At 40.9% G+C, this 24,666-nt stretch overlaps 1 protein-coding gene across 1 annotated transcript; it reads right to left on the reverse strand.

Annotated features, from left to right (window-relative positions):
• Positions 1 to 6: 6 nt before the first annotated feature.
• On the reverse strand, positions 7 to 23,775 carry SLC30A5 (solute carrier family 30 member 5). Its single transcript, XM_061475875.1, has 16 exons — positions 23,523 to 23,775; positions 23,181 to 23,303; positions 20,372 to 20,438; positions 19,002 to 19,087; positions 17,453 to 17,540; positions 15,772 to 15,859; positions 10,996 to 11,072; positions 9,930 to 10,100; positions 9,006 to 9,294; positions 8,506 to 8,714; positions 7,249 to 7,406; positions 6,351 to 6,480; positions 4,655 to 4,880; positions 2,965 to 3,191; positions 1,226 to 1,354; positions 7 to 667 (listed from the first exon to the last, which is right to left on the reverse strand). Exons 1-16 carry the CDS (start codon positions 23,594 to 23,596, stop codon positions 497 to 499), a joined length of 2,313 nt encoding a protein of 770 aa, XP_061331859.1. The 5' UTR covers positions 23,597 to 23,775; the 3' UTR covers positions 7 to 496.
• Between the last annotated feature and the right edge of the window lie 891 nt (positions 23,776 to 24,666).

A 24,666-nucleotide genomic window follows, 5' to 3' on the forward strand; every position in this document is an offset into this window, starting at 1 on the left:
AAAATATAACATAAAAACTGTGTATTTATATTATCTAACAAAGACTGCAAAACACGACTTCACGTTGTTTTTTACTCCCCATAAAAAACATGCTGTTTTTCACCCGGAATCTTCAAGCTATGTCTGCATTCTAATATAAATTATTTCCATTTCCCACTACTAATATGAAATGATAATCATGATGTTCCATACTTAAGACAAAGTATGGAATATATCCCTGCTCATCCACAAGTTGCAAGACTTCTGTTTAATAAGCACTACGTACAGTATTTAAGATCTGCATAATTTTCACATATACAGCAAATACTCAAGTCCATCTAATTTTCTTTACAAAAGCATCTTGATGCAATTTTAATAAAGACAGTATGCTTAAAAATCTCAAATATATAGTACATTTGTTCCTGTACATGTATGTGCAATATCTCCTGGCAGAAATACGAACACAGAATACTATGGCTTCCCCATTTACACCTCCTTTGGCAAACACAACTTTGTATCACATGATGTAAGTACCATCTTTGAAGTATTTCATGGATTCTAGTTGCTGAGTCATTGCAAGGACATCCTGAAACCCCGTACTGAGTCCAGACATGTGCTGAAAATAAGCTTCCTTCTCCACTTGGACAGTTAGGTTGTTTACACCAGCATCTTTCAGAATGGCTGTAACCTGAACAGAACAGTATGGTTAACATTAGCATTACATCTCCCAGTAACTTGCAGCACTGTGGCTCTGAAGTACTGTAGATTAAAAAAAATATCATCATAAAGAATTCAGTTTTCTGGGAAGAGAAGACTAGCTCCAGAGGGTATGGCTCTGCAACTTCTGCATATGGGGTAGCTCTCAGGGTCTTGCATAGGAAGTATCCTTTTAAGGAAAAGAGAAACCCAAGGCAGACAGATACTAGTAAGCTACTTATAAACCCATGACTAACACGCAGCTATCCCTACTGCTTACTGCCTGTTTTGCAGCATGAAATCCACCTCACCTACTTTTCTCAGAGCAGATGTAGTACCACTTTCAACAGTGAGGAAAAGAAAAAAAAAGCAAACCACCTTTTCAAATAGCTCTTCATGCAATTCCAAGCTAGCAGGCAAGGGGAGTACAGCACTAGAGACCAGCTCTGAGACATTAACTAATAGTTGCAAAAATAATCACAAGCAGCAGCTTCAAACTTCAGTTTACAACTGAAATTAAAACAGCAGGGTGTAAAAACCTTGCACTCACCTGCTGTACAATTCTCTGTTCCATCACATCTGGTATCACTTGCACATGTATTGTACCTGCCACAACACTTGCAGAATGACACCAAAAATGAGGATCTCTGTATGATATGACTCCCTCTATTTTTTGAATCTGCAAAGAAATTACATTAGCAGCATTTAATTTAAGAGCACATTTTAAACGCGTGTATGTACATAGCTATTGGTGACAAATACTTCACAGGGAAACAAAGCTGGACAGCAAAGCAGCTTTCCAGCTAAGACACATTCAGAAATACGTAGAACTCAAAAGTCACCTTGCTACTACGGTCAAAGACTAGAAGCTAAAAGTAAAACTAAATGAAAACCCCAGAAAAGTGCAATGTTAAACAGGATGAGAAAAAAAAAAACAAATAAACCTACAATTTAGGGCACAGATCCCAGCCACATCAATAGACACACTGAAGAGAAAACTGGCTGGGTATTTACCCATTTCTAGGGCATTTGTTACCTCACTAAGCAGGATAAGCAGCTATTTAGTTATCATAGCTGGACTTAAGTCAGAGATACAGTATTTTCCCATAACCTGTCACTTTTTTAAAATTGATTTTTGCACTTGGTCTGTCTGGGATGGATTGGACTTTTTTTCACAACAGCCAGTAAGATGCCGTGCTTTGCATCTGTGTTCTGGTAGCAGATCAGTGTTTGTCTATAGCTGAACAATGCTTGGGTGCTGTCAGAGCTTTCTTGCTTTTCAGCAAGGAGGCTGGGGGTGGGCAAGAATTGGGGAGGGGACAGAGCTGGGATGGCTGACCCAAGTTGGGCAGAGGAATACTGCATGCCATGCAACACTGTGCTCAGCAATAAAGACTGGGCTAGAGGAAGAAGGGGGTGTTGGGGCTTCCATGGTGGCTGCTGTTTATAGACTGCCTGCGTACTATCTGTTCTGCAACTTGGTGCACTGCTTTACCCCCCCCCCCCCCCCCCCATATTAAACTGAGTTTAAATTGCTCCCCAGTTTTTCTTGCTTTTACTCGTCTTGTTTTCTCCCATTCCACTGGCAGCAGTGGTGGTAAAGTGGGGAGCAAGCAAGCGACTGCTGGCTGGGGTAGCAAGCATATTGCTTTCCTGTGATGTATTTTTTTTAATGCTTTTCCTATTATATTTTAATGAACTGCTCTTCGATTGCTTTCAGTAAGTATTTTACTTTTCCTCAGTCTCCCAGAATTGCTGTTTTCCCTCATCATAAAGTGAAAGCCCACTCTGCACCTCAGTTTTCTTTCACTACACAAGCCTCTCACAGACAATTTCCATTTATTCTTTCTTGCTCTGCAAAATCATGGAGCAGATCCTCCTGGAAGCGTTCTCATGCAGACAAGTACACAAGTCCTCCTCTACTAATTAAGAGGCAATACAGGCTCAAGATACAATTCTGTAGCCTGAACTGTACACATCAAGTTTAAAAAGACTGCAGGCTTTTGTGACTTGCTATGTTACTTTCTCAGTACTAAGTACCTTTCCCATGCTGTTAGTGTACTTATCTGAAATCACAGTACTACACATAAAAGCAAAAAACTAGTTCAAGTTCTTTTAGTTGCAAAATAACTTTTATCAGTAGAACTCCCAATCCTGTCATATCTCTGTAGAACAGACTTAAAACAACTTGAGACATGAAGTTGTCTAAGACAACAAAGGCTGTCATACTGAACTGCTCAAGTTTACCAAGTGTTTGCATCGGAAAACACTTAGAATTGTAGTTCTGACCTTTTCTAAAGCAGCATGCAGATCCTTCTCCTGATCTGGAGGTATCCTCAACAAAAGCACTTGACAGGCATCTTTCAATAGAGGGATAACGCTAAGAAAAATCAATGTAGCAATAAAAAGAGAGCAGAGTGGATCAGCTATGAGCCATCCAAATTGCTGAATAAATATCGTGGATACAATAACACCAATACTGCCAAGAGTATCGGCTAACACATGCAGAAACACACCTGAAAACAAAATAAACTGATTAAGTTGAACAGTTCTGTTTAAAAGGTACCTATATGCTCAATAAAAGAAACACAGTATGGCTTAATAAAGATAATAAACACACCTCAAGCAACTATTAGAGGCAACTATCTTCCCAACCCAGTGCAAAACCACCCCAAAGCATTTATCTTTTTTATATGTAATTAGAAATCAACAATAATATTTCTAATATTTAATTGGATATCAACAATATTCGCTTAGAAATCAGTATTTTAGTTAGAAAAAAACCCAACAAACCACCCATTTTTACTCGCCAGTGCAATGATCTAAGCAGGCATTTGCAGATTAAACTGAATGTGAGTACTCTTGAAATTGTTAGTGTGATTCACACTATACAGCATATTCATTTAACTCTATACAGAAGGACTCACTGATTCCCAGAAGAGGTTAAAAATATCACTGTAAATACACTGGCCTGACAGATACTAATGCATGACTTGGATTTTGTATGCTGATTCTGCTCCAGTTTTGCAAGAATATTGTCTATCTGTTACTGCTAGGAACTTTACACAGTTTATTGCTTTAATGGTGGGTGACACTCAATGGGCATAGGAAAGTAATCTCTAAACATTTGTAAGGTCAGTGCTAGTTAAGCATCAGGGTTTTAAAGAATAATGAAATAGCTAAGAGTATGGGCAGACTTCACAAAAAAGCCAGACAACAGAATAGCCAATTTGAATTTGGATGTAAAATAACCAATGGAATATGAGACTATTCACTAAAATGCTTATGCTCTGACAAGCTTACACAAAAAAATCATTCCTTTCTAGTTTTTTATAAGCCAGGCAGTTGGTAAATAACTACTTCCTAACTACTAGGGCAAAAATTCCAAGAAGGAGCTCTGCTGTAGTTTTATATATATTACCCTTCTTGGTTAGCTTCTGATTTTAGAGTTGAAAAAGACAGTTTCATCTTTACCACCTTATCTTCTGAGTCACAGACAGAAGCATATTGCAGATTGCTGGTATGCATTTGTTCTTTTACTCCTTATCCCTCATCCCAGTGTTTTTACAGCCAGAGGTCACATGCTACCTAGAAGCATGGTAATATCTTTATAGATAGAGACCTTGTACTTTATTTTTCAAACAGAACTTAGGAACAAGGACTTCAAGCTTATTCAATAATATTGACTGTTTATTGATATTAGCGAACACTGCAAATTAATGCTTTCTATTGATCCCCACGTATTACCCACATCTCAGAAAGCCACACAAAGAAACATTTCAAGCTATGTTCCTTCAGCTTAAACTCATTGATGAATCAACAGTTTGAAAAATTCATGTATACCATACTAAACGACTGTCAGATCACTTCTGGAGAGAGATTTTAGGAATGATGCATAGCAATAGGTCTCATTCTGAAAATCTTCAAAAGTCTGCTGGAAATCACATACACCATTTATGGTCCAACAATGTGTACTTGCCTCTCATGTTGGTGTTCATGCCTCCTCCAGAAGACCCGTGGGAATGTCCATGGCCGTGCCCATGGTCACTGTGTGAATGGCCATGCCCATGGCTGTGGCTGTGCCCATGGTGAGAATGGCTGTGATCATGTGAGTGACAGCCTCCCCGAGAAGCCCCATGGGAGTGCGCGTGGCTAAAGGCACAGATACCAACGAGGTTTACGATCAGCCCTCCAACAGAGACTGGCTGTGAGAGGGAGAAAAGTTGTGAACTTCACTGCCTCTTCCCAGGTATTCAAGTTTGCTTTCTAGAACATGGTAATCAAGAGTCACTGTGCACCTAATTAAGGAAAACTGTGAAAGCATTAACATAAGAAGAAGGATTATTCTAATATGGATTCCTCACCATATTCCCTTCAGTATACAAGCTAGTTTCAAAGGAGTCTTCTTCCCCTCTCAAAAAGATCCACTTTCCCTAACCCTCTCCAAACCCCCACCCAATAACCACCACCAGAATGCAAAACCTAATATACACAAATCGGGGCAAGATAGCAAATTTAGTTTTAAGAAAGGGTGATTGATTTTATTTACTTTCAAGAAGAGATAAAGTGGTTTGAACACAAGCTTTGCTTCGCTTTCACTGGCAAAAAAGAAAAAAAAATGTATATTCTATCTAGGACATGCACACCCATCTGAAGTTGTACTTGGCTGAAGAGTGAACAATTATTGCTTTACTGGTTGAGTTGTACGTTTTATCTCTCTGCCTATTTTTCTACTCTCCTCTTGAAAAACTAGCAAAGTATAAGAGTTAACACCAGCTAACAAAGGAGTTAAGCAAGTCCTACTTGGGAATCATTAGGCCTCTCCTTGGCTATGAAAGCCTGTGCTTTTGTGGAGGGGGTAACCTCTTCCATTCCCAAGAAACAAAATCAGTAGTTAAAATGGAGCAAGCATTAAAGATTAAAAAGAACGAAAAATCAGGCCTTGATTCCAGCATTGCACATTTCTTATTGTGTCTACATAAAAATCTTTCTCTTTGTTACCGAAGACAGCAGGAGAGCACAAATTCTTGTGTGTGTGTGGGGAGACAAAACAAATGAAGCTGGAAATGTGATAAATGAATGCTTGGATTTGCAGTCTCAGTTAAACATAAAATTGAAGGAAATAAGCCATTACTTTTGCAAGAAACACATGGAAGCTTGAGAATTTAAGCGGGGAGCCCCTGAAGAGGCTGTGGAAGGAGACACCGGTGTAGTTAACTACGCACATCTTCATGATTGTTTATGCCACACTAACACACTCAGCACAACGTTATGAATCCTGTCTGATTTTTCAGCTTTCTCAGAGACTAACACAAAATCTTTTCTGTAATAATTAGCCTTGGTATATGTAACAGCAGAACCAAATTTAGTCTTGTACAGATTCTTTAGTATCTTTCACTGTGGAAAGACCACCATCTAAAAAGATTAGAGCTGTAACATCTTAGGAAAGAAATCAATTTAGCTGTCATAATTGAATTACATTCTCCCCTATGTAGTTTTGTATTTTAAAACTAGATGTAGTTTGGATTTTAAAATTAGAATATGTCAAAAAGTCAAGGCACACTTTAGATCTCTTGTGTATGCTATTTTAGTCTGCCTTTTTCTTTCTAAATTAAGATAAACATAAAAGAACCACTAACTGCCAAAAAACATTCAATCTGAATGATGACACTTACAGTTAGCATGTTTGTATCTATGTCTGGAGGATCTACCAATCTGGCCACTGATTCCATGAAGACAAAGAAAGCAATTACCATCAGAAAGAGTCCATTAATAAAACCAGAGAGAATTTCTACACGTCCATACCTGAAAGCAAACACAGGTACTTTTGAGAGTGAAAAATGGTTACTCTTAACAAATTTCAGAATTATAATATGTAAAGTTACAATACATTTAATACAGCATTAAGATGGCTTTGATTTTTTTCCCTCAAAGACACAGGGTCAGGCGTCCTGTCTCTGCTCCCTCAAGGCTTCTCATGCCCCTCTTCACTGGTGAGGCATGAGGTTGAAAAGTCTTTGATCAGACTAAGTGCTCCTGAGCAACAACTAAAACATTGGTTTGTTATCAGCATTGTTCTCAGGCTAAAGTTGAAAATACAGTACTGCACTAGGTACTAGAAAGGAGAAAAATAACTGTTACAGCTGAACCCAGGACAGTATATAAAAGATATAAAACTGCCCATTCAGGACTTTGAAACTGCTAAACTGCTTATGCAATTTAACCGTACAGATTTTGATTATGTCAGCAAAATTTAAATCCTCTTATGAATGCTGACTTTCAACATGTATTTTTGTCTGGCATACATACATACATGGAGCAAGTCAATTTCTAAATAATATTAACAGTGATAAAGTTTTATTTGTAGAGATAAATTAAGATGGTATTTCAGACACACTTTCACAGAGGTAAGGAATGAACAGCATGAACACAAATGGAACAGAAGAAACACAGCAAAACACTGACAGACACATGTACCATTAAAACATTTGAAACATTCTCTATAGCAGGGTGTTTTGAAAATGAGCAAGTGGAATAATTTTCAGATAGTCCTTAAGAACCTAGTATACATACCCATAGGAAAATATGCGAGTTGCTTTCCATCTTGTCATCAGAGCTGCAAAAAGCCCCATCACTAATGCAGAACAATCAAAAAGCATGTGAAATCCATCAGAAATAAGACCAAGGCTATTGGTCCATACACCATAAAACAGCTCCACAAAAGTGAAAGCCTGAAATGAAAAAAAAAAAAAAGCAAGAGGAAAAAAAAAGCTTTATTTTTCCCTTGAATATTAACTTGTAGTTTGATGTCTTGGTAGCTAGTGGGAAACTCTTTTCATAGGATACTCCACAGTTTTGAATGGTATTGTTCGAAGTATTTCTAGAACATTTTCTCTTGCTCCAACAAAATATAAGTGATATATTCCAAGTCTATGAAGAGACATTTCTGAACCTACCCTCTTAAAAGCCTTAGACCTAAAGAAACAACCGTCTGCAGGAGTAAATTTAAATTTTCATTTAGAATTTTAAACTAACATTGCGCACACAAAATTTTAAGCATTTTGTCATTAAACAGTGTAACAACTCTGATCTGATCTATTATTAATGCAAACACAGTGCTGTCTATACATCTGAAACAATTTTCTTGACAATTAGTTGACTGCTTATATCTTAGGAATTAGTTTTGAGAAGGTTACACAAACATTTTTATTACATACATTTTCCCTATATGGTTTACTATTATTAATTTGTATGCCTATAAACTTTCCAATCTTTCATATTCCATAATGGAATTCCTTAAAGTTATCATGAGTACTTCTCCCTATCTTCCTGGATAATTGCCAAGGGGAAAAGAGAGATCTTTGCAAATGAAGTCCTATCAGTTTTGCTTACTGAATCATTTTTTCCTACCTGAGAAAGAGAGATCCTAGAAATAAAACCAGCCTCCTCCAAAATGACAGTGATTAATCCTACACTTACTACTTTATTGTCCCCATCCTTGAAGACCCTATCAGATTCAGCTTATCTGCTGGTAACATTGAGATACTTCAATCTTAAATGTACCACCATACAAGTATTTACTTACTGGTGTAAGAGTTACATAGAGAACCAGACCCGCAGTGTGACAAAAAATCAAAACGACCTTCCACTTACTTTAAGATTATTGTAAGAATATTCTGTTTTAACATTTCATCTGATGAAACTATTCTACCAGGGGTCACTTTAAAGACAATTAATAATGGGAATTAAAGAGTAACTCTTCTTACTGTACTATGCATGTACTACTGTCATTCGGTTTGAAAATAAGAAAACAAAACCCCATGCACTTACCAGGTTTAGGCACAAGAAATAGAAGATCTGCCTAGAGTCATACTCCTCAAGGATTTGTTTCAGTGACTCCTTAATAAACCGAGGTAATGACTGGGAGCTCTGCTGTAATGCGTCACCCATGAAGTTATACAGAGGAGTGCCTTCAGGGGAATAGCCAATAAGGGTACCCTTTTGCCCTTTCCTGGAGGGGGAGGACAGGATATTGGCAGCTGCAAGGAAAGTATTGAAGTTTTTGTTGCTGTTTCTAAGCTTCACAGCTACTTTATAACATGTTTTACCAGCAAAGCTTACAGGAAATACGCAGGCAGCAAAGTGACTGTCAACTTCATCTTGAGGTTTATTATTAGATTTCATTGCTATGTAAGATTAGAGCATTACTTCCGCAACAAAACAGGCCTATTACTTCTTCATCCAAACGAATTCTGCACACATCCATTTTTTGACTGGCTCCCCAGTCACATGAAAAACAGATTTATTAAAAGATAAATAAGAATACGTACATAAAATGAAGAAGACAGCACTCACTACCACCCCTCCAGAGAGAACGTGCTCTGTGCTTTCATGGTGTGGTGGCTTGCTCATAGCTCGAAGCTGGTCTGTTATTGGATGTGTCCAAAAATTGCCGAAAAGCAGTGCACTAATGAAAGTAAGAAAGGATCCATATCGAGCACACGTGGAAGCTTCCATCTTGACAGAGCATATAGATTCCACATAGAAATCCAGGATCACAACAAAAAAGATGACTGTTACAAAAGGCATGATGAGAGAAGACCAAGACTCTACTTTACTCTGCAACAAAAAATACATTTCAAACAGTGTTGTTTGTCATTAGATGTGGTTATATGTACACTGACTAGCATAAAATATAGTTCACTTTCATTACAAATGTTTTCAACAATCCATCACAACATAAATACTTTTACACTTTCGATTTATCATATAAACCCAGAATTCCAGATATAGAGAGACACATATAACTAAGAGGCACCACAGTACTTTATTTTAAATACTTCCATGCCCTTACAAGCAATGCTACATGCAACACAATGTTTGCAAGTATACTCTCCCCTAAGCATGCAGGCATAGCAAACACGTATTTAAATTACAACAATCTATTCCTCAGGAATAAGGAAGCCCTGTATTTATACAGTCATCAATACTTGTGCGATGATAGTACATGAATCCAGGATATAGTATCTGAGCTAGAAAAATGAAATAAAGTTACCACACAAACAGGAAATTAAGATATCACACAGACACACATCAAAATATAGAGGGAAAATTTCAAACAGAGCTTACTACAAAAATAACGATGGCAACTTTTTAAAGTTGGCAATTTTAAAGCTATTTTAACGGAAAGATTTAAACTGCACTTCACAAGAAGCATTATAAAAAATGACTGATTTTTGTACTTGCTACCTTACCTCTGTTGTCAGAGAGAGGACAATGACCCAAGGGGACAAAAGAAGGACAGAAACAAGATGAGACAAAGCTTGTAGACGCTTGGCTCCACCTACATCTACAGATAGTTTTCTGGAAGCCATGTGGAAACCAGCCTTACAGCACAATGCCAGTACCAGAAGCAGTACTCCTCCCTGGAAGCACAGAGGGATCCTGTTAGCATTTCTTAAGAGCCCAATACCTCACTCCAACGTGACTGAAAAAAAGATTAAAATGCTTTCCTTATCAACAGAAGGCAAAGGCAGGCTATTTACTGTAATTGTTATTCTAGTTAAAAACAGTAGCACAGCATACATGGTTATACCTCAGCTGTACATAGGACATATACTATTATAGGATATAGGATACATACTATTCACTAGGATATATACTATTCACAACAGCCTGGTATGACTTGAAGTTTAAAACTCTCAGTAATGTTAATCTGTATACAACAGTGATTTGGTGTGAAGAGCACATGAGGAAAAAGAAAAATCACAGGAAATGTGGCTTTCCACCTATTATTAAAAAAGTGTTGGAAGCATACATAAAGCCCAAAAGTGCCATGTCACCTTAGTCTCTAAGCTTCTCTTAACCTTTTCCTTCACTTACCTTTAATTGCACCATACCACATTTCTTCACAATATTTCCTTTCAAAATTGTTCTATAAATGAATCACAAGATACACACACAGCATCTCATCTCCCTTAGGTCACAGTTGCTTTACACACAGTTAACCAGTCTCTCTTAACATTTGATTTATTTTTACATAAATACTTTCTCAGCTGCTGCATATATATTTTTTTCCCCTGGTTTAGTCCTCAGTGCAGCCACTTTATCAACAAGACTAAGCTAGGGTTTGGCTTGTGGTACTGAAGCTGCTCAGAGTCAATCAGGATGTAAAAATTACAGTGCTAGTTCAGTTCCAACATGGGGTGGGGATGATGAACATTTTGGTTTTGATTTAGGTTTGGATTAGCTCTAAGTTGGTGAAACTGTTATCTGCAAAACTTAGATAAATATTAGCCTACTAAAATATAAGTTATTTACCTTGTGATCTGCAACACCTAGGAAAGCAATTATTGTATACAGAACATGGGTAAGAGCACTGTCATGATGCCCCTCAGCTAAATAAAAGAAAGTTAAGGCAGAATTTCATTTGATGATTTTTTTTTCCCTTTAATCCAAAGAACAGGTAAAGGTAGTAGAAGACAACAGAACGCAGAAGTAAGCAAACTGAGCTTTAGGGTTTGTCAGATTCTTAAAATTTAGAAAATATTAAAATATTTCCACAGAAAATAGGTAGTTAAAAATATGGGGGGGGGGGTGTGTGTGTACATTTTAAACATAAGACCATAGTCACTGCTGAATACTGCACAGTGGTATCATGGTACAGGATTTAAGTTAATTTTGGCAACCAGACTTTGAAAAATATATTCAAGAGCATTAAAAATTAGATCAATTTTCATAAAAAGCACTAAAACAGTGATGTATCTAAAGTTTCATCATTCCAGTTTCTAAATACTTAAACTTTGAAAAAAAAAGAGTAATTGACAAGTACAATGCATCAAATATTAAAATCATAGTAACTTTTGGGAAAACTAGAGGGCACTTTAACAATAAATTTATTTACTGAAAACTCAATTGATTAATCAATGCTATCCCTGAATATACTATTTGCATGTTTAATTCCATGTTTTTATTATTTCTTCACTAAGTTTACTGTCACCTTGTTTGGTTTTACTGCCCATTGTTAGATGTACCACTTTTTGCCAGAATGCTTTACCATGTTGAGATGAACTGTTGAAAACTTACTTCAGAATTACTTCCAATTTACTCAGTGACTTTTAAAGCATGTTAGTAAGCTTCCACTTTGCAGCTTAACATCCATTGTTGGAGCTACTGCAGGCTACTTCACATTACTTTTCAGCCCAGCAACTGAACTGAGATTACCGCATTTGCAGAAGCACAGTAATTCTTTGAGATACCCTGCAATACCTGAGAACTCCTGGCAGACAGGAAAAGCCTGGCGACTGGAAAAAGGGAAACACTGTGTCCATTTGTAAGAAGGGTAGAAAGAAAGACCCTGGGAACTACCAACCTGTCAGCCTCACCTCTGTGTCTGGGAAGACCATGAAACAGATCCTCCTAGAAGCTGTGCTAAGGCACATGGAGGACAGGAAGGTGATTCAAGCACGGCTTCATCAAGGGCAAGTCCTGTCTGACCAACCTAGTGGCCTTCCGTGACAGAGTGACTACATCAGCGCAGACCTCATCTATATGGACTTCTGTAAGGCCTTTGACCAGGTCCCCTGCAACATCCTTCTCCCTAAATTTGGGAGATGGATTTGGTGGATGGACTTCAGTGGATAATGAACTAGCTGGATGGCTGCATCCAGAGAGTAGTGGTGTTCCCCAGGGGCCTGTACTGGGACCAGTACTATTTAATGTCTTCATCAATGACACAGACAGCAGGATTAAGTGCACTCTCAGCAAATCTGAAAATAACATTGAGCTGAATGGCACAGTCAACATGCCTGAGGAACAGGATGCCATCCAGAGGGACCAGGACAGGCTTGAGAAGAGGCCAAGTGCAAGGTCCTGCATCTTGGTCAGGGCAACCCCTGGTATCAATATAGGCTGAGGGATGAAGAGGTTGACAGCAGTCCTGTGGAGAGGAACTTGAGGGTACTGGTGAATGAAAAGCTGAACATGAGCTGGCAGTGTGCAATTACAGCCCAGAAAGCCAGTAATGACATGGGTTGCACTAAAAAAAGCGTGACCAGCAGGTCAAAGGAGGTGGTCCTGCCCCTCTCCTCTGCTCTCATGAGACCCCAGTTGGAGTATTGTGTCCAGCTCTGGAGTCCTCAGTACAGGAAGGACATGGATCTGTTGGAATAAGTCCAGAAGAGGGACACAAGAAAGATGAGAGGGATGGTGTACCTCTCCATGGGAAGGCCTGAGAGGGTTCAATATTTTTAGCCTGGAGAAGAGAAGGCTCTGGAGAGGCTTTTCCATAATCAAAGAGGGCTTCTAGGAAAGATGGCGTCAGACTTTTTAGCAGGGCCTGTAGCAGTAAAACAAGGGGTAATGGCTTTAAACTAGAAGAGGGGAGATTCAGACTAGAGATAAGGTGGTAAATGACCCATCCCTGGAAACATTCAAGGTCAGGTTGGATGGGACTTTGATCAACCTGATCTTGTTGCAGATGTCCTGCCGTACTGCAGGGGGGTTGTACTAAATGACCTTTAAAGCTCCCTTCCAACCCAAACCATTCTGTGATTCTGTGTATCTTTCTGGATATATAGAAAAGACTGCCAGCCAGCCTGTCAACCATTTACTGCACACAGGCTACAGTCACTATGTCTAGAGTTCCTAATGAAAAAGGATAAAACTGGTTAAAGCTCTAGAGGGCAGGGGGCCCAAGAATGCTGGCTGATATTTAAGGATCATGTGCTGCAAGCTCAGGAGAGTTGCATCCCGACTAGAAGGAAATGGGGCAAGAAGACCAGGGGCCTCCATGGATGGATAACCACCTGCTGAGAAAACTCTGAGGGAAAAAACTTACAGAAGGTGAAGCAGGGACAGGCAGCCTGGATGGAATACAGGACATTGTCCAGGAAGCTAGGGATCAGGTTGGGAAAGCTAAGGCCTAGTTAAGAGTTGAATCTGGCCCGGATGCCAAGGGTAACAGGAAAGGTTTCTATAGATATGTCGCAAACAGAAGACGGATAGGGATAACATGGGCTCTCTCTGGAAGGAAACGGGAGAACTGGCTACCCAGGATTTGGAGAAGGCTGAGGATCTCAATGACTTCTTTGCCTCAGTCTTCACTGGCAAATGCTCTGACCATGCTCTCAAGTCTTGGAAGGCAGATGCAGGTGCTAGGAGAATGAAAATTCCACTGCAGGAGAGGATCAGGTTCAAGATCATCTTAGGAACCTGAATGTGCACAACTCCATGGGACCTGATAAAATCCATGAGTGGGTCCTGAAGGAGCTGGTGAATGAAGTTGCTAAGCCACTGTCCATCATATTTGAAAGATCATGGCAGTCAGGTGAAGGCAGTCAGGTGGAAATAGGGAAATATAACGCCCATTTTCAAGAAGGGGGAAATGGATGACCCGGGGAATTACAGAGCAGTCAGTCTCACCTTTGTGCCTGGCAGGATTATGGAGCAGATCTTCCTAGAAACCATGCTAAGGCACATGAAAAACAACAAGGTGCTTGGTGACAGCCAGCATGGCTTCACTAAGGGGAAATCCTGCCTGACCAATTTGGTGGCCTTCTATGATGGGGCTACAGAACTGATGGACAGGGGTAGAGCAGCTGATGTCACCTACCTGGACTTGTGCAAAGCGTTCGACACTGTCCCACACGACATCCTTGTCTCTACATTGGAGAGACATCAATTTGATGGATGGACCACTCAGTGGATAAAGAACTGGCTGGGTGGCCACACACAAAGAGTTGTGGTCAGCAGCTCAGTGTCCAACTGGAGACCAGTAACGAGTGGTGTCCCTCAGGTACCGTGGTTGGGACCAATCCTGTTCAACATCTTTGTTGGTGACATGGACAGTGGGACTGAGTACACCCTCAGCAAGTCTGCCAATGACACTAAGCTGTATGGCTCAGCTGATACCCTGGAGGGAAGGAATGCCAGCCAGAGGGACTTTGACACACTTGAGAGGTAGGCCAATGCCAACCTTATGAAATTCAACAATGCAAAGTGCAAGGTCCTACACCTGGGTCGGAGCAATCCCAGGCACAGCTACAGGCTGGGAAGAAGAGAGATTCAAAGCAGCCCTTTGGAGTAGGACTTGGGGGTGCTGGTGGATGAAAAGCTGAACACGACCCAGCAATGTACAGCTGCAGACCAGAAAGCCGACAGTGACATGGGCTGCATCAAAAGGAGTGTGACCAGCAGGTTGAAGGAGGTGATCCTGCCCCTATACTCTGTTCTCGTGAGAACCTGCTTGGAGTATTGTGTACAGTTCTGGTGTCCTCAACAGAAGAAGGACACAGAGCTGTTGGAACAAGTTGAGAGGAGGGCCACAAGGATCATCAAGGGACTGGAGCACCTCCCATATGAAGATAGGCTGAGAAAGTTGGCGCTGTTCAGCCTGGAAAAGAGAAGGCTGCGTGGAGACCTCATAGCAGTCTTCCAGTATCTGAAGGGGGCCTAGAAAGGTGCTGGAGAAGAATTCTTCATCAGGGACTGTAGTGATAGGAGAAGAGGTAATGGGTTAAAACTTAAACAGGGGAAGTTCAGGTTAGATATAAGGAAGAAGTTCTTTACTCTGAGGCTGGCAAAGGAATTGGAATGGGTTGCCCAGAGAAGTGGTAAATGCTGGGTCCCTGCTGTGTTCAAGGTCAGGCTGGAGACAGCCTTGGGAGACATGACCTATTGTGAGGAGTCCCTGCCCATCATGGCAGGGGGCTGGAACTAGATGATCTTAAGAACCTTTCCATCCCAAACCATTTTACAATTCTATGATTAACAGAGCTGATGAAAAACATTTCTGGCAATCCTAAATGGGCTGGTATGTGCAAATGGGCAGGGAGACTTTACCTTTTAGATTTTTTTACTTTTTAGATTTAAAATCTATAGCTGTGTTCTAAGTTATCAAACTAAGCAATGCCATTTATTTGGCTGTAAATATTAATATTTAGACATAAAAGTAAGATCTTATGCTAGAACATTATTAGTAGATAAGATTCCTATCAAGAAAGATGCAAGCATATTTAACTCAGTGCATTCAACTTTACGTTCTCCCTGCTCCAGTAATAATAGTCACTTGCTTTTACACATAACAAGAAAGGATACGATGTTCTGCTATTTTAGCCATGAGGTCATCATTATCAAAAAGCAGTAAGCAGATTACAGCTATGATGAAAAATGCAGCACCTCTTGTCTGTAAAAAAAATAATAAAAATACCAAAATAAACCAAACACAAAAACCAAACAAAGACCACTCAGAATATTTTTATAATGTGCTGTAACAGTTTAACATAAAAAAATCCAGGAAATCAGTTCCTTCCTTCCTCCCCTCTCCTGGTCAAGATAAACATATTTTAGTTCTGTAAGAAAACATGAGAAAAAAAAAATGTGCTACTTAAGCCTGATGATTTAATATTTTGTAGCATCAGGGAGCTGTGAAGAAGATCTAGTGGACAAACTGTAGAATTTTGTCTTAGGGGAATAAAGGCTAGAGCACTGTACAAAGGCTATGAGTAAGCAGAGCTTTGCAGCAACTGTTTTTATGGGGAATGGACAAAAGCAAGTATGAAATCTCAGCTTGCAGAGCTTCCAGCAGACTTAAAACACTGCAATTTTGGTAGTCATCATCTTGGCAAGACACCGAGGTCTACACCTAAAAAATAATATTACAATTAATTTTCTGAAGCCAAATATAGCTATCACATTCTTGTTTCAGAAAGTCAGCTGTCTTCTCTTTACCACAGTTCACTTCATAAAGCTGAAATATTCAGAGGACAGGGTTATCACTCCCTTGTTTCTGCTGCCTCACATGTGCATCTTAACTGTCAAGTATGGTCCACTAAGGTAGAGACTGACAAAAAAGCTCTCTACACCTTTGGGTGACTGGCTGGAGATAAGATTTGTCTTCTAGATTAAGAAATTCACGCTGATCGCTATAGTATCTCAGTTTGAGGGGGGCAGGAGTGTCAGAGCAGATGACTGTGGTATTCACTCTAACAGCACCCTAAAAGTCATTACGGGACTCCAGCAGCAGTTATGAGACAGAGATTTCAAAATTCCCAGCCTAAGGCAGCACCAAAGACAGCCTTCCTCTTACACAACAAGTACTCTAGCCTCAGGTATATGATATTGTAAGGCATCCTTCTCCAATTGCCACTATTTTTGAGTGAGAGTGGCCAAGATTCCTAGGTGCTGGGATAAGGTTATTCTATCTTGGGCTGATAAGGCACAGTTAGGGAACACCTTGTGAAATTGTTTGTAATGGAACTCAGACAAAGGATGTCAGAAGTACAGATTTCTGATTACATGAAGCACTGTGCCCAAGTATTCAGCACATACAGGCTCATGCAGACATTAAAATACTTAAGAGAACCTTCTGGCAGAAAAAAACAAAGTTTGTGAAAAGCTACTGACACTGAAAGGACAGGCAATGATATGGAGACTGTACTGTGGGACTGCAGCGCCTAAAGGGCAGGACCACTACACACACACGTCCGCTCATCAGTTTGAACTCCAAACCACGTTACAAAGATTGCTGAAGTGCAAAAATAATTCTCAATATTCTTTTCCCCATATAAACAGAGAAACTTCTCAGGCATGTGCTACAGATCACCAAGAGCTTCACCCACTGTTTCTCTCTTAATGCTGTGTTTATTATTTCACTAATTAAGCTACACAAAGCACAGTTTCGATGAATATAGATCCCAAACACCATTCCAGGTAAAGAAGTACTTGAACTTTTAGCATTCACTAGTTCTTAAATTTGATAAAGTACATTTTTAAATACCTTTGCTGGTCCTCCACCTGAGCTTGTGAACAAGACACTAAGGAGTGACAGCACAACCACATCACTGTGCTCAAACAGCAACAATGTCCTATAAAAAAAGTGAAATAAACACTTATGCCCAGTCACAAGGAGTTTCCATCACAAGCTTGATATTTACGATTTCAGCTAAAATTCAATGACAGAGCAGTCAAAGACTTAGCCTGTGATTTCAACACCAAATTTAAACAATTCAAAAGGATAAATGCAAATCTATTTGCCTTCAGCAGCAATAGCTCTGGCTGTGGACAGCTAGACATATCACAAAACAAGAACTTCGTAACTCAAGGAACAGATAAAAATTATTCATTTATAAACTGCTTTAAACTGTACTTTCTTCTAATAACACAACAAGATACTAACTTGATCAAGATGGAATTGTTATTCTTATTACAACACCTCATCTAAACCAAAGTTTCTGGTTCCCAGAAAAAAAGAGGTCTTGTTCTGTTGTACTACATGCATTTTATTGAGGTGTTGATCTAGCAGTTTATGCAACCTCAGAACCTCTCAATTGCTGAAAATAAGAAATTCTGACTTTCACACCATCTCCTTCAGAACACAAAGGCTGACTAACAAGCTATACTGACAGCTTTCCAGAGCAGAACATGAAAGTAATAATTGCTGTCAAGTTTACCAAGTGTTTCTGTCATTCTCTGCGTAAAAATACAGTCTGCTAGGGTCCACTTTACTGGTTCTGTTTGGGAAGACTGCCAGCACCCAGAAAGGCACCACAGTATTAACAAATCCTGTTATTCTCTGGTATGCCTTTTCCTTTGTTGGCCTAAAACCTCAACTTCTAAAATGTACAATTTAAGGCTTTACCTGCCTCTTGCTAATGAAAGATGCTTTCTAATACATTAACCTTCATTTTTTGAATTCTCATGTTATTCTTTAATAGTTACTCAACACTGCTAACAAACAGCACAAGCGATTTTACTGGGAGTATACATATGCACTAATGCTACCCAATTCCACCACAGCATTGGCACGTGGCCAGGTAAAGAAGTGCCCTGTAACAAATGCAGAAACTGATTCTAGTCAACTGGTACAAATGCAGAAACTGATTCTAGTCAACTGGTATGGGAATACAAGCTGCTACCACTGGCTGTCAAGCCATGGACTTCAAACAGTTAATTCAACAATTTGAGTTAAATTAATGAGACTATGGAAATTACAAAAACTACATTCACTGTAACAGCCAGTTCTCTTGTTATATCATTCACATCAGCAGTTCAAGCACTATCAAGAATTTCCCTAGCATCCTGTCTCAAGAATGAATAAAGACAATTACAAGTTCTACAGAGAATTATACATAGTTTTTCCAAAGGAAAGCACAACAGAGTTCACAGGAAAAAGCACAAAGATTTATTTAAAACCTCAAACACTAAAGCAAGAGGCTGGCGTTATGGGCTGATGGACAGAAAATAATAAACAATGCAGCAAGACATGGGAAGATCACAAAAAATAGCATAAAAGGAGAAACCATTCTTCATTGTAAATATGTAATTACCTCAGTGGTCCACAAAGAGTAAGGCCAAAAAACCACAAGAGTGAAATGATACATCCCACAACAGCATGCTTAAAAATTCTCATCCACTGCAAGAGAAAGGTATTTCATTATAAATTTCTCCACAGTTTCAAAATAAACACCCCATTATTAGTATTTTTTCAGCAGAGTAGCTGTGGAAATAGAGTGTAAAACATATGCTCTGCAAATCCTGCAGAATTTAGAGTATGATTATCTTCCTTCCTACTTTGTCAGGCAACTAAAGCTTGGAGATATTAAGAACCAGAATTACTTATTTCTTTTTTACCACAGTAGTACATTTTCTAGTATAGTCTGAAGTCTCTTTAACAAAAAGCCTGGAAAGAAGGCTGAAAAAAAATCAAGTTCATTTATCTGCCAAAGACGCTGGTTATTTTGTAAATTATTGTCTATATATCTGATAAATATTTATTTAACTAGATCAAACATCCAAGACAAAGAGACTAAGACCTTAAGTCTACGAATATTTATGCATATATTAAATTCTTTCTTCAGGAAGCATGTTCTAATTCAGCTATTCTATACACTATTAACTTTAAATGTAAGTTTTTTAATAAAAGTAATTCCTTTTGGAAATACATGAGAAAGACAAAGTGCCTATGGCAAACATCATCTTCAAATCCAGGAATAAAAATGTTAGCAACAGTGAAACTATAAAGGGATGAATTTTTCTCAACACAAATCAAAGATGCAGTTTATACCTGTCTAATCATGAAAGCATCTGACATTTGGCAGTCCTTCAGATCCCTTCTACTTAGCATTTACCCCAATAACACTGTGCACAGATCAGGTTTTGTGCACACATAAACCGAAGAGGAGTAAGGGGCAGATGAAGAAAAATTGTTTCTTATAAAACAGCAGGTTCCAACCTGCCCTGCTCTAGCTTCTCAGGATACTAGGAACTGAATACAGATCTGAAGAGCAGTTAGACTAGCCCCTTATCACAATGCACCATGCAGAAAGCACTCTTTTAGCATAGGGAACATGACTGGGGCACTCTGACATTCCGGCAGTCCAGAAACTGTCCCACTAAACTGTCAAAGTCAGTGAAGCAGACTAAGCTCTTTTTGAAAATCCAGTCCTCAAAACAGGTGCTTGTATGGAGCCAAGGAGCAATCATTAAACAATACTCTCAAAAGGAGCTGACAAAAGCTAAAATACTGACTTGCAAAATTTTACAGTGCACTAGGCAAAAAGTTACTTACACCCCTTCTGGAAACTGCAACCATATCTTCCAAGTGGAATACTCTCTGTTCTGCTTTCACTTTTGGCAAGAACCAAGTTGTCAAGGATATCTACAAAGATGTGAATCACTATTACATAGACCAACTCACCTGACGCTTGGTTACCACTTTTCCAGAGGAGAATGGTTTTTGAAACAAAACCATAAAAAATGCCGACCTGTTAAAAGGAGAAAATGTTCTCTATTAGTGTATTAGTTCACAGTTTTTTATTCAAAGCAGTTCAAAATAACCAGGTCTCTCACATCAGGCTCAGTTTACAAAACGTCTTCCTCTACATTTTTCATGAGCAGGCCTGACTATACTCACTGCTTTTATTTTCCCTGATGCATTACATGTGTCAGATACCAGTATAAATGTGATGCCAAGTGAGCTGCAGTTCTGGTAAACTTTAAAGGCAAGTTCTTTAGAGAACGGCTAATGAGAAGTCTACCTATGCTTTACAGATTTGCGATCTCAGAAGTTTTGAGGAAAAATAGTACTATGGCTTTTTACTGGCAAGATACATACACCCATTTATATGGAATGTGAACACACAGTCTTTGTTGAAAATGGTAATAAACAGTGTACGTGTTCCTCAAATTGGATCAAGAGTGAAGAGGAAAGACTATGATGGTTGGGAATATGCAGGTAAGGGGAGCATGCAAGCAAGAGGGCCAGAAATGTAAACAAATTTGAAATAAAAGATAAAACTGAAGTTCCAAGTGTTTCAGCCCTTGTAAGTTTATTACAGAAATGCTCTTCCATATCTTATCAGTTAATCATGATGCAGGATTGCATCGGCAAAGGTTGTTTCTGTATATTGGCTATCAGTTTCTACACTGTAGCTCTTTATCAGGGGAAAAGGAGCAGTTGGAAGCTCAAAAAAACTACAGGAATACAAATTACAAGGAAGAAAGCATGTCTTCTACACCCTTGAGAAAATCTGGACATTCCCAAGCCTCCTATAGTCAGCACTGTCATAATGTGATCAATTTCATAGTAGCAAAACCACTTAAGTTTCTTGAGGGTACACAGGAGTTACAGAGATTTCTGGATAAACCAGGAGATGGAAAGCCACCAAGTGTATGAAAATTAACAAAACCAAGTACAAGATTCTGCATCTGGGGTGGGGTAATTCTGGTTAATACTGTATTAATTGCAGGGCGAGAGGCTGGTGAGCAGCCTCATTGAAGAAGATCACAGAATCACAGAATTGTTGGGAATGGAAAGTACCTCTGAGATCATGCAGCCCAATCTCCATGACAAGGCAGGGCCCCCTAAAGCACGTTACACAGGAACACATCCAGGTGGGTTTTGAATGTCTCCAGAGAGGGAGACTCCACAACCTCCCTGGGCAGCCTGTTCCAGTGCTCTGTCACTCTCAATGTAAAGAAGTTCTTCCTTGTGTTGATGTGAAACTTCTTGTGGTTTGGTTTATGGCCATTGCTCCTCGTCCTGTCCGTGGGCACTACTGAAAAGAGGTTGGCACCATCCTCCTGACACCCACCTTTGAGTATCTATATGCATTAATGAGATCCCCTCTCAGTCTCCTCTCAGCTAAACAGGCCCAGCTCCTGCAGTCTCTTCTCATAAGAGAGATGCTCCAGAGGCCTGACCATCCCTGTGGCCCTTTGCTGGACTCTCGTGGCTCCTTGTTTGTCTTGTGCTGAGGAGCCCAGAACTGGGCACAGGACTCCAGATGTGGCCTCACCAGGGTCGAGCAGAGGGGGAGGATTACCTCCCTCAACCTGCTGGCCACACTCCTCCCCATGCACCCCACGTTACAACTGGCCCTCCTGGCTGTAAGGGCACACTGACGGCTCATAGTCAACTTGTCATCCACCAACACTCCCAGGTCCATCTCAGCTGAGCTGCTCTACAGGTCAGCACTCATCTGTCCTGGTCCTGGGGTTCTTCCGCCCCAGGCGCAGTGCCCTACACTTGCCCTTGTTGAACCTCATTAAGTTTATCTCTGCTCAATTCTCCAGCCCATCAAGGTCCTGCTGAATGGCAGCACAGCCTCCAGGTGTATCAGCCACTGCTCCTAGCTTTGTATCATCAGGAAACCTAATCTGGAGGTCTGGGTTGATGGCAAGTTGAATGTGAGTCAACAGTGTGCCCTGGCAGCCAAAAGGACCAACCATGCCCCAGGGTGCATCAAGAACATCATAGCAAGCAGGTCAAGGATAGTAATTGTTCCACTTTACACTGCACTGGTGTGACCCCACAATGAGTACTGTGTGTGGTTCTAGGTGCCTCAACATATGAAGGCCATCATGCTATTAGAGAGTGTCTGGAGGAGGACAACTAAGATGTTGGAAGACCTTGAGGGAAAGACTTGTAAATCACTTGGTTTGCTCAGTTTAGCAAAGACAAGGCTCAGGGAGTGTCCTTACCACAGCCTACAACTGCCTCAAGGGGGGCAGCAGAGGAGGAGGTGCTGGTCTCCTCTCTATGGTGACTAGCGATGGAACATGAGGAGATGGAACTGAAACTGTTTCAGCGGAAGTTCAGGTTAGACATTAGGAAAAGGCTCTTCACTGAGTGGGTGGTTAGTCACTGGAACAGACTCCCAGGGAAGTGATCACAGCACCAAACCTGTCAGAGTTCAGGGAACATGTGGACAATGCTCTTAGTCATATGGATTAGTTTTAGGTAGTCCTGTGAGGAGCAGGTGGTTTTACTGATTTTCTTTATGGGTTGCTTTAAGCTTGAGATATGATTATGAAATTATAGCGAGCAGAGATACAAAGGAAAACCATTGCTATGAACAGAACATTTCCTGGATACACTGCTATGCCTTCTCCTTGATTACTCTGTAACAACATAATGCAGGGTATAAGCTTGACGGTGACAGAGAACGCCGTGGACAAGGCATGATGTTAGGGCGGTGGACAAGGCTTCCCCCCGGCACACTCACCCCAGCTGCACTATAAAGATAAACTGCACGAGATGCACCGCTTTCAGGAGATCGTAAGATTCAAACAGACCCACGGCTTTCAAACACTTGGTGAAGCACAGCAGCGCGATGTACCGGGTCAGCCTGCAAGAGGAGAGAGGGCAGCTAAGGCCCGCCGCCGCGCACTCGCCGCCGCTCCGGGCCCGGGCCCGGGCCCGGGCCCCGCCGCCAGCCCTGCCCCTCCCCGCGGCCCGGCAGCAGGAGGCCGCCGGCTACGCGAGGCTGAAGGGGGAAGCCCGCTGCTGCCCAGAGGGACGTTCGGCGACTGGCAGCCCCCTCGCCGCTCCCCCCCGCCGCCATTACCGGGCGCTGGGCGCATCCACGGGCCCCAACACTCCGCCGCCGGCCAAGGCCTGCCCGCTGTACTTGTCCTCCATGGCGGAGCGGGCGGCGGGCGCGGCCCGGCGCTCCTGCGCGGGAAGGCTACGAGCGCTCAGGCGCCGCTCACCCCCCGCGGCCGCCGCTTCCCCACGGAACCGCTGTAGGCCAGCGGACCGCGTAAGCCACGGCCAAAGGGCAAGGAGCGGAGACGGGAAATCGTTTCCGGGGCACGGGAAGGGGGAAAAGCCTTTCCCTTCCCCCGTTGCACTTTTCCCTCCGTTCCCCCCTACTGCCTCTTCCTCCCTTTCCCCCGTCCCCCTGTACCCTGAGAACGGGGCTGTATGATATCATCTGGTATCAGAAGTATAGTGCAGCCGTTCTAACTAATAAAATGATATATACCAGTCACGGGACGCTTTTCTGTCAGGGAATAGCAGGAATTGGCTGCAGTGAATTATATCACCCTTTTCTTTCCGTCTGAAGAAGTTGGTCAGTATGTACAGCCTTGCAATTTGTTTCATTGAAAGGGAAAGTGAATTGTGGAATTGCATTTTATTTTTATGCAAGCCTGTCTATTTTGTATTCTGTAGAAAGCCTTACTGTCCTGACCACTATCAGGACCAAGCAGCAGGAGAGGATCTTCCTGCTCATGGCTCTGAGCTAGTAAGTGCTTCCACCAAAAATACATTCAGTTTTTCACTTTTTTTTTTTTTTTTTTTTTCCTTCCCAGGACCATTGCTGCATATCATTCACTGAGTATCTCTTCTTTTCTTCTTCTCTCCCTTGAACTTCACCAGTCTGGTATGGTCCTAGTTTCCTAGATGAATTTCTATTTATGCAGCTTTCTGGGATCATATTTTTTGTTTAACACCTATCAACTGAAATGGAGTCCACCCCCAGCAGCCTGGTGATTCTGTCGGTGAGCCAGGAACCTTGGCACATGTGCCCTGTGAGTTGCAGAAGCACTTTCATTGCTTTGAATAACCCAGTATTTGTTCTGGCACATCTGGCAGTGCTTTATAGTTGTCCTCCTCCCCTTGATGCCACCGTTGTACACTTTTTGGACAAGGCATCAACATCACCATGCTTCTACCCAAGTCTGATCCTGCTTGCAAAGCCACTGTAT

Source organism: Pezoporus flaviventris, unplaced genomic scaffold, assembly GCF_033815535.1.
Source record: "Pezoporus flaviventris isolate CSIRO_AGI_PZ_B2104156 unplaced genomic scaffold, CSIRO_AGI_Pfla_v1 ptg000090l, whole genome shotgun sequence".
NCBI lineage: Eukaryota > Metazoa > Chordata > Aves > Psittaciformes > Psittacidae > Pezoporus > Pezoporus flaviventris.